General features: G+C 33.5%; 1 protein-coding gene across 1 annotated transcript in view; it reads left to right on the forward strand.

Moving 5' to 3' along the window:
* LOC139694635 (regulator of G-protein signaling 7-binding protein-like) overlaps positions 1-4676 on the forward strand; it is a 94331-nt gene extending 89655 nt beyond the window's left edge. Inside the window, exon 5 of the mRNA XM_071593124.1 lies at positions 2033-4676. Coding sequence (XP_071449225.1) covers positions 2033-2181 — 149 coding nt within the window. The 3' untranslated portion in view covers positions 2182-4676. The remainder of the gene's footprint in view (positions 1-2032) is intronic.
* Positions 4677-11222: the final 6546 nt, after the last annotated feature.

Here is an 11222-nt window from a genome sequence, read left to right on the forward strand (position 1 = left end):
TTAATTTTCTAGAGTCATTTACGGTATGTGCTCATAAAATTCCATCGAGCATTCCTCATTAATCCCTCCCGCTTTTTGGGTGCAGAAATCCAAGCCACAGTCATGCGTCGAAGAAAGAATGAACGAACAAGAACTCGGGACGACTAATGAAAAAGTAACGCTCGTGGGAATGGCCTCTTGGCATTTACCCAATGTTGCTCCAAAGGAACGTGGAAAAGGGTTAAATGTAGAAATTGTGCACGCTCATGTATATATATATATATATATATATATATATATATATATATATATATATATATATATATATATATATATATATATATATATCGTATATCCGAGTATGTACATAGAAAACAATCACCCGAACAAAGTGAAAAGTGGGTGTGCTGTTCGACTTGAAATAATTGACTGTTTTCTACGTATTTCTAAAAATTCGTTTAGTAGAACTTCGTAGGTGCTTGAAAACTTGCAAAGATAAATTTATGGTATTTTCCGTGAGTTAACTTTTGAAATTCTCTTTTGGAGGCATTTCTCTCGTAATGCTGTGATATTATATCGAAAAAAATAATAATTTATGTTTAAATCGTTTTGGCATTTGTATCGAGCCATTTGGACCTTCCCTGGTGCCAAAGGATATAGGGCTTTATTGTAACGATCTTCTTTGCGTTAATAGGGGCAAAAAAGATCTAAATTTGTTTTCTGGTATAATCGTGAGATATGGGAAATAAAAATTGATAAAAATTTGTTTACTGGGCATGAGTATGAGAAATGGGGGTTCGGAGAGAATCCTGTCCTAGTTGCTGGAATATTCTCAACGAAAGTCTCCATGCCGACTATGCCTCCGGTAATTCTATGGGCGCATAGATTTAATGAGCTATTTTTATTAGTAATTACTCGCTTTGAAAGTGTTCACATTCTACCATTTCAATGTAGACCGGAGAGCTTTTTAGAAAACCTGTCGTCCGCGAGAGTCATGTTTCGGCCCTCGAAATTCCATCTCCTCATGTCCCACACCCTATCACTGCGAACACTTCCGAAAAACAATATGTATTCGCTGGCGTTAGATAATATGTGAGATTAAGGGATTGACTGTAATAATATAATATCTGATTCTAGCTGAGGCGCATATTAATGAGTGAATTTGAGTGGATTTGGACCACTTGGACGAAATTCGCAATGAAAGATTAAGCAAAAGCGTAATTTTTTATTTATTTTGATATTTTAGTACCCATCAAGCCATCGATAGGGTGTATGCCACAGGGGGTAAATACACATCAGACTAAATTTGACCCGAAAATGACCCCTACCGTGATGAAGATGAGGAGGCTTGGGATGTTTGACTTTCTCTATATCCTATAGAATTTTGCCATTCCACCAAATTTATCAACTAATTGTCAACTGAATAACTAGTATTAGTAGTCGTTGGGTAAGACGACCGCCAGTTGAGGTCATTTGTGCATGTAGGGATATGTGAGTTATGCAGTAGGGATAGCATTTTCAGGAAATGGAGAAGGGCAAAAGGAAACCGAGCGCCAGCATTGGCTTGCTCTTAACGAAAGGCGCACACACGTGATTTAGTTTAACATCCGACGGATGGCGTACTCAACTTGAGGTGCTCTGAACATAGCAACCCAAGTTGAGAGCCGTATACTTTTGAAAAATTCTTCGAACTACGCAGGAATCGAACCTGGGCATTAGGGGTGGGAAGCCAGTAATTTATTCCCTGCACCAACACGATCACCTTAAATGAATGGCTTTGTCGAATATCTCGCGACTGATCAAGCGGCGAAACATGTCCTACCGTTCATATTTTGGAACGTGTACAAAGTAAAAATTGTGACGAATAGTGGAAGTTAGTCATCACTTGGTGTTTTACTGATTTTAAATGTGGTCGCACTTGATCAAATTATGGGATCACCGTCACGTTTATAACCCAGAGTGTTTTTTGCCAAACGGTCGTGTACCCCGGTCAAAATTCCGCCTCGGTGGCTCGAGCCATGTGGTTGAGCGGCTTCCTTTCCTCCCGGAACAGGTCGCGGCATGGGGGGCGTCGGTGGCGAGGAAACCCACAGCCTTTGGACTCCGCGTATTCGTCGTCTGCGGTTTCATCCCCGTCGGAGGTCCTCCTTCTACAAGAACCTCAGTTCACTGTGCTGCATCTGCAGACCTAACTACCTGTGATGGGATTATCATGGGATCCTGTACACCGCGATCCGTTGCATCCGCCCTCGATTGAGGTGATGCGTCATGATTTCTCTGGTTTTCTATTTCCTACGGGTTACTTTTTAGATACACTTACTTCCAACCCAAAATGCAATAATTTTAATGCCTTTTGTGGCTGCTGAAATATTTCACTTCAAAATATCAACTATTTAGATATTTCTAAACGTTTATAACACAGAAAGTGTATAGGTGCTGAAGACCACACAAAACCTTTTTTACTGCAATAAAATTTATTTTTTATTTTTACAAAAAGAAAGTTGATAGAACGTTGATGTAAAGCGTAGCGTAGCATACTTCAATATTTAGTGAAATTTCTTTGAGTGCATTGGTGTAGTTGCACCGATCGCAGTCTCCAGTAGAAGGAATTGTTGATATTCCATTGTATGATGACTGAAGGAGCGAGCCCTATTTACTCTCAAAACTCAAATGTGATCTAAACAAGGAAATTCGACAAACGGTTCTTCAAGAAATATGAGCTGTCGACGATTTTCCTTGTGATTAAACACCAAAATATAGTGAATCAAACTGATACTATTGTTAATAATAACATTTTTAAAAGTGTGATTTGTGAACATCTCTTTAGCCATTAATGCTTCACCTCAAGTTGTCACTTCAAAACCATACACCATTATTTCCGAAGCACATTCTTTTTTTTCATGATGAGCATCATTTACAATTATTGTAAAAATATTTCATTTTTAAAATCCTAATATTAAGATAACATTCTGTGTATATAAATATATAAATATATATTATATCCATCGTGATAAGTATTGTCAATTTATCATAGTGACACTAAAGAGTATTTTATAATTCGTTGAAAATGAACTTCAATTATTATATCTTTTCAGAAAGTTATATATATATTTGTTTAGTGTTGAGAACACATTTATAGATCTTAAAAGGCAACAATCGTGTTGATCATGATTCAAAGTGTGAAAATTTGTGCATTCTTATTTTAATTCATAGAGGGCAATATCAAAAAGAAAATTATATAGGTATTTCCTAACATTTATTTTCAAAAGTATTTCTATGGGTCATTGTTAATAAGAACTACCAAATTAACTATATTAAAATATGAAGTTCACATTATCAAGGTATATTAACTACCTGGCAATACTTTCATAGGTATTTAATATAAAATCTAATAATTCACCACTACTCATGAAAAAAAGGCCCTATACCTAGAAGGGCATCATATATCATATCACAAAGGCAATATAATTGTTAAACTTATTAATGTGTAGCCACTCAATAATTAGGCTTCTTAATTTCCCTAGTCTGACCTGTAGTCATGATTATTTTGGCGAGATCATAGAACAATTGAGTTTCCATACAGTATTTTATATCCTCAGAACATTACGTATCATTTTTATGAAATTTCTTATGCTATCCAGGGTCTCAAATAACATCAGTTCGCTGGCTGAACCAGGGCTGTCCGTTTCTTGCTTATGTGACTCGGTAGATAGTGAGCAGTTGGGGATTTACATTGGGAAAAGGCTCATCTGTCTTTCTCAAAAATTTTCGCAACTAGGAATTGCGATTTGCACATTTTGAGATATATAGTACCCCAGAAATATTATTAAACATCCACATTCATTCCTTACCCAGCCCCAAATTGTTATTACATTAATACTATGGAAATAATATTGAAATATACTCCTTTCGAGAACTTAGTGTCATCTCCGAATGATAATTTTCACTTCAGAATTTCGGTGAATGGCTCGTTTTTACTCCCACCCACCGTACTCTTAAATCACTCCGACATCAGCTCGGCGCTCACAAAAAAAACCTCTTCGTGGACGAGAACTTAATCATTAAATAACTTCCGCGTAACGTCTGGTATGCTCCGAGGAGACGTATACCTAATGAATAAATTTACGCGGCTGAAATGAATTGCGGTTTGATATGAAGAGATCTCTACCATTTTTGTGTCCCGTATATTACCCTCTGCAAATTTGATCTCTCGTCGCTGTATTAATGCCCTCACATTTCTTTTAAACTCTTCCTATAAATTTCGGTTCCCCGAGATAGATTTAGATAACATATAAAAGGCTAGGACGTGTTTTATATGAAACACGCGAGAATAATTGAAAGAGGACAGCCCTGATTTATTCAGATGGTCACAAACATTCCTTTAATGTGAATAATAATACTCTTTAACAATATATATTTACCAATTTATCAGTATTTGATATATATATTAATGATTTAAATATCTGTTATTGTTTTAATGAATTATATTGATGTTGGCGTTCATTTAAATTGTTTTTTTTAATATTTAAAATAGTGAATATATTGAGAATATGACAAAAAATTAGGCGTTTATTGATACATGTAGAGTTACAAGAATGTTTGAATGAAAATATTCTTTATATTTTTTTAAAAATGTTCGTTGATTTTAACAATGTTGATTATGCATGATGTTGTGAAAGAAATTTAAAAATTTTGAGTTGTTTGTACACCTATAAATATATCTATATATTTGTTGCATATCTGTATATAGTAGATCTTTGCATACATTAAGTCAATATTATTTGTCAAAATATTGTGTACATTTAAATATATGGTATTAATAAAATTGGCATTATTTAACTGAATTAGTGCAGCAGTTGACGGTTTTTAAGATGCGTTTGTATTATACATATTTTAATTTGTCCTTACAAGTTTTACCCTAACAATGTAAAGTGACGTTTAGTGTTCTTGGTCTGAAAAAGGTGTTAGTATGGGACTTAACTAATAACAGTATTCCTCTGCTTATCGACGGTGAATGTTTGTGTGTTTGGTAAAGTTAGTATAATAGACGATTGAATTAAGATGTAAAATGTAAAAAAACTCTTTTGTATAACGCCTTATAATTGTAGTTATTGTTTTATTACGCCATTCTACATATATTTATGTTTCAACATGTGTCACATTTTTACATAATTAATAGGATTCTTTATGATCCTTTTTGATTACCATCCCGAGGAGAAATTTGTTGTGAAAGAAAAAAAGTCGTGACATTACGCTTTGTTAAAATATTGTGATAGAACGGGGAAAATATAATATTTCTGATTGTACGTGTACGTAGACTTTAAAAGATTATTTGATGATATATATCAGAATAAATCTTGTATTCTACCCAATTATCAATTTTATAGGGCTCGAAAGACTTTTTAATTTCATATTAGCATCCTAAACGCTCCAATCTATTTAGATTGATAAATAAAAAGGTCTTTATTTTGGCGAAATTTAGGGGAATTTTGTTCCGTATTCTCCATAAGACATTGGAAAATAGTCCATTTAGTATAATGTTACATTTCGTGTTGTTTTTTCTTTGAAGAGTAAAATAATCTCTACCTTTTTCCCCACCTTTCGTAGTGCCTTACAATGTATCCTTAAACTGAATCGATGTAATGGAATCTTCATGAAAAAATGAAAATAATATCGATATGCATATATAGCCATCGTATCCCCTCGTACTAAAAGGTTAATGGTTGTGGAAATGTATGTGCGTTCGAGGGAGATTGCATGCAACAAATTTCGCATCGCGTGCTCAACAGATGGTGTCGGGAACGGGCCAAGCATTTGTTACTCCCCGTTACAGGAGGTGAGGGAGATCCAAATATAGCCTCAACTCTGATAAGTAATTTAATTACAGCCCTTATCTCCATACGGCGACGTGCATCCCCTCGCTCGCGAAATGAGTCGCGGGAGAAACACTTAAAGATCCCTCCGACTGAAAATTAATTAAAAGTCAAAATTAGACTTATGCTTAAAACATGTAAATTGGCTATTCAAGTTGACGTTGGAGAATGAAATCCAAACATTCTTTTATGATACCCTTTTTCGTTGGTTACAAATTTCTGAATGTGAGCATTATGCACGAAGGTTGTTTTACGAAAGCGATCGTAATTTTTTAACGACCTATCTTTACTCGTCCTCAAAATATCGATGGTCCTCCACAAAGCAGCTCCTATTGGATGCAATGCTCTTTTCTCACATTTTTTCAGCCTTCGAAAGCATACTGGGAGTCATTTTTAGTATGGATCTTTTAAACGAGAGTTATTCAGCCACAATATTTGCGATGCATGAACGTGCATTATCAAGGTGGTGCAGAATCCAGCAAATTACCTTGAAATATTTCCTCTTCCTATTGATAATTTTCAGTACATTCCATCATCTAGCTGTGTTATGGACAAGAACAAAGTCCAAAGGTCCCCTGAAGCATTGCCAGAGCCTCAGGTCTGTTCAGGCAAAAGCGAAATAACATGCCGCAGTAAGTTCTGAAAATTATTAGTAATTCATCGAATAGTATAATATACGTTCTACACATATAATAATACGTACACTCTAACAAGAATATTGGTTTTTTTAAATAGAGGTATACCTCACTGCAAATTAAGAAGGCCTGCTGTTTTCCTTGGTCTGTGGTTCTTGATGCTTCTCAGAAAATTTCATTAATATCTTACTTTGGTTTTGTCAGTAGTCCAAATGCAAGAACCAAATCATCTTCAATCAGCAGTGACCCTTCACTGTGGATCCCACGCCTAAGGTTTTCACATATGCCATGAAATTCCTATTCATGCACTTATGTTCTCTACCATACAGCCAATTTCTTCTAACGTATTACTCTTTATTTATGATATTTTTGAATAATTGATGCAATGGGAAAATATGAGGATACCCACTTGAAATTCAGAATTTTCAGAACCGATGTTTTGATGTCCGAAAAGGTGCCAAATAACGGAAAGTTAAAAATAACATAAGTGGAACTCCGCATTTAAATTTAAAAAATGAATCCTATACCCTTATTAAGAAGGTATTAATTCTGATTTAAAACACTTTTTACGCTAAACACTTAGGTTTTAATTTAACTATATTTATTCGTCCCTGATTATGTCTTTGATTATTGAGTTTCATTCGTTTACCATTATCGAATATTAACTACCCTCGTTTGAATGAAATACATAGATGTAATCGCTGAAGCTATTGCCCTCTACAAGAAAAATGGCAACAACGCGAATTAAAAGAAACTAAGTGCGACTTGATTATGGAGCGTCCATTTACGCACTGAAAATTGCAGAAATGTTACGTAGCTGCTTCGTTTTTTTAATAAATTGTTGAGAAAAAGAATTTTGAATCCCGAGAAAATTCTGAAATTTTCCTACTTCATCAGCTGATTTGAAAACATCGCTCTCAAGATTTACTTGGATTACAATCCTGGGTTAGTGATCGAACACCTAGGACAATATTTCTTGACTGACTCGTGCACAACTCTTCATTGTAACCTGAAAAGCGTTAGGCTTTCGTGTGGAAGGTGACTGATTGCCACTGAAAACGCGTGCGCTGTACCACAAAGCGATATCTTCGAGCTGGATTTTCGCGTGGGTCCCGGTTTTTCACTGATAGTAATCGTATAAATAACTGCGTCCATGTATTTGTCTTAAGTGAAAGTTATGAATACATGATCATGCTTAAATAACCTTTGATATATAAATGATGAGATACTCGGGAATAAATTATCAATAACTTTCGAAAATTCACATTCATTAACGTAATGTTCAACCCTATTTTTATAAGAAAAATGTATTAAGTCTGTGTGAATATAACCACAGAGTAAAGTGATATTAATTATGTTCAACACAACATGTGAACCTTTTGAATCACCGTACCATGTTCAAATTACTAAGGAAAACATTTTTTTAAGTGTCGCATAAATATGTATTCACTTCACTTTCACATCACTTTTATATAACCATATATACACCTTTTATGTGATTTTCAACAATCGCACAAAATCATGAACGTTTAAAGAGATGAGCCCTTCATGGTTAACAATTTTTTTAGCTCTTGGGAAAACATACTCGTAGGTGATGCCTACCTTTTGACAGCATTATTTATTTTATTTGATTAATTTATTTTTATTTTAAATTTTAATGCAAAAATTTTAAAATCTATTAAACATTATTACTTAGATTATTCAATTACAAATATATATTGAATACTATATATGTTCCAAAACTAACATTAACCTTTTTTAAATAATTTGAACCTTTTCATTATTCACACCATAGTATATACATTGTGGACATTGTTTTAATGCTTGATTTGACAGATAAGAGAATACACTCAATTCCATCTGAAAAAATTCTCAAAATATTCTAAAATTAAGAACCACCTTGCACCCTTTTCATTGAACTCTTCTCATTCATTACTCATATTTATATCATACATTTTCATTTAGGATGTAAATTTACATCATAAATTTACATGCTTAATTTTTCCATAACAAATAATACTTATATACAATATATCTAACTGCTGACATTCTTCAATTTTTCAGTTTCCTGTACAAAGCAGTTTAGACACAACTTATTTGGCATGGTATATTTTTTGTTAATTCTGATAAGAATGTATTCTTTGCAAAATAAGTTCTTCCAAAGGCAAAGTTACATGCCACCTGTCCTCCATTAACTTAGCTGCTGAAATTGGCACATTGAGAATATTTTCAGTTATGCTGATCATGTAGTGAAATTTTGATGGCATATATCATTTGACCAGGCGTAAATCAACTTCCATTTTGATTTATAAAGTGGCATTACATGGAAGAACATAACAAAGCTTCATAATGGATTTATTAGAGAGACATCCATGAATTGCAGAGCTTTTATTTGAAAGGTAATGTATTTGCAATGGATTTATAATTTGCTGCTGCTGGGAGGCACTGGTTATAAATGTGCTGCAATTCAAGGGTGCAATGAAAGTTTTCCATTAAAATGTTTACCACAGTCATCAGAATAAGGACTCAAATGGTATTTTAAAAGGTCAGAAAATATAAGTAAAGGTCTGCTTTTAAAGTATAAAGAAGTCATCAGCATGATCTAACTTTAATTTTGCCACAGTCTTGGTACAACCAAAACAAAATAGAAAAACAAATGGGTGATTAATGATACCCTTTAAAAAATGCATTAAGGCATGTCAATGCATTATCATCCTGGTCACTTGGAGGTTATGGAAAGGAGTCATATATATAGTTATTGGTATCCAGCAATTTCTGTTTTCCATTCTACGTTGATTGAAGAAAGAAAACAACATTCCTGGAATTCTAAACTTGCAGAGAAAGAGTTCTGGAAGTATTCATTCTTCAGGTAGGTACTCAAAACAAAAATTAATCATTACTGCATGAACCAGATTTTTTCTTTGAAGTATGCTTATGCATATGATTGTCTGAACTCAGGGCACAATAAGTTGTCAGAAAATCAGCTGAAATATAAGAGATATTTCATAAAATATTTCAGTTCAACCATCTTCATTCAGCAAAAAGTTGCTTTGTTAATTAATAAAATGAACTATTTAAGGCAATTTGTACTATCAGATCATAAAAGATATATCATTTCATATTAAATTGCAGCCATGTTACTTGTTGTCTGCTGTGTGCCTGATATTAAAAAGTTTGTAATTTCAAGCACCACACTGAGTATGGGCATTGTGTGAACTTAGTAGATTAGAATATAGGAAAATGGTGTTAAGTGAAATTTCAAAGCAAAATCAGAGGTTTTTGATTGACAAAAGAGTGTAATTAATGTAAATACAATGCATAACTTCAACAAATTGCTGTAAATTAATTTTTAAAGCCTGGTTATCCATCAAGGGTAATAGGGTGGGTTTCTGTTGAGTGTACAATGATAATGAGTGGAAGTTCAAAAGTTAGCATTATAAAACTGGAATATTATAGCTATAGATTATATAAACCAAAATGCAATATATTTACTAACTTTTCAAACAACTTGAAAATTAGGTCAATAATACTTTCTTAGAAGGCTATTTTGTTTGTCTTCCTTTCCATCTAGCTTATTTTTACATCCTTTTCCATTCCTAAATTTCAAATATGCTCATGCTCTTTCATTAAGTTCCAAGTTTCAGAAGCATCTCATATTTAATCCAAAATAGGCACTTCCTATGGGAAGACTGCATTTTGACTGTATCCATAGATCCAGTCAAATTCATTTAAAACAAGGTCTTAGGTACTGTAAGGAAAGAAAGAATAGTTTGTGGGAAATTAACATGTATGAGTGACATACTATGGTTAAAGTAACTACAATGGAGGGCATTATAGATAAAATGAGCAAAACTTTATGTCAAATAAACAAGCAGATGATGAACTGTTAGCCCAAGAACCTAGAAATATTATTGGTAACACTTTCTGTTGATGCACCTTTCATAGGATATAAAGCATTGAAGAACAAAAAAAAATTGAACAGAGAAGCCATAAGACCTCTTATACTGACTGTTTAAGTCTAAAAAAATCTCCGGTCCAGCAAGATGGTTTAAGTGAAAAGTATAAGAAAACAAATGCTTATTATATTGTCCCTGAATGACCTTTCTCCCACCCTGCCTACTGTCAGTGTTCACAGAGATTTGAATGGAATGCATAATTTTAATTCATACCATTAATCTTTATTTTGTAATAATTTTTATCACGTATGCATTAGTATATATTTTTGAGTATGTACATAGGTGTGTGAGAGAGAAAGAGAGATAAAAACCTGTGAGTCATAGTAGATGCAACATATTACTCTTTGTACAGGTGTACTGAGCAATGTTTACGTATTCTAAGCAATAGCCTTTAAATCCATAGCATCTCATCATAACCATGTTATACATATGAATTACTCACCTGTTAAAATTGGTACTTTCTTATATATAACTTTAACATAGCCATTGTGCTAACTTAAAAATCTCATTATTTTTAGTCTCTTGTGATTAAGCTTCCTTAAATGTACTTTGTTTAGGACTGTATATAGTATATTCATTCATATGTACAGTGTATAATAATGACTGCAATATCAAGACTGAGTAAATGAAAACATATGGGAAATCACAGAAATCCCGTGTTTCTCATTGTTTTTACTAATCTTCCACCAATTATCTACTATATATACGAGGTCTGTCGAATAAATACGCGAACTGAAACCATAAAAACTTTATATTGCAAAATTTAGCCTGCATCAGTT

Source organism: Hetaerina americana, unplaced genomic scaffold (genome assembly GCF_022747635.1).
Source record: "Hetaerina americana unplaced genomic scaffold, ioHetAmer1.1.p SCAF_1, whole genome shotgun sequence".
NCBI classification, from domain to species: domain Eukaryota; kingdom Metazoa; phylum Arthropoda; class Insecta; order Odonata; family Calopterygidae; genus Hetaerina; species Hetaerina americana.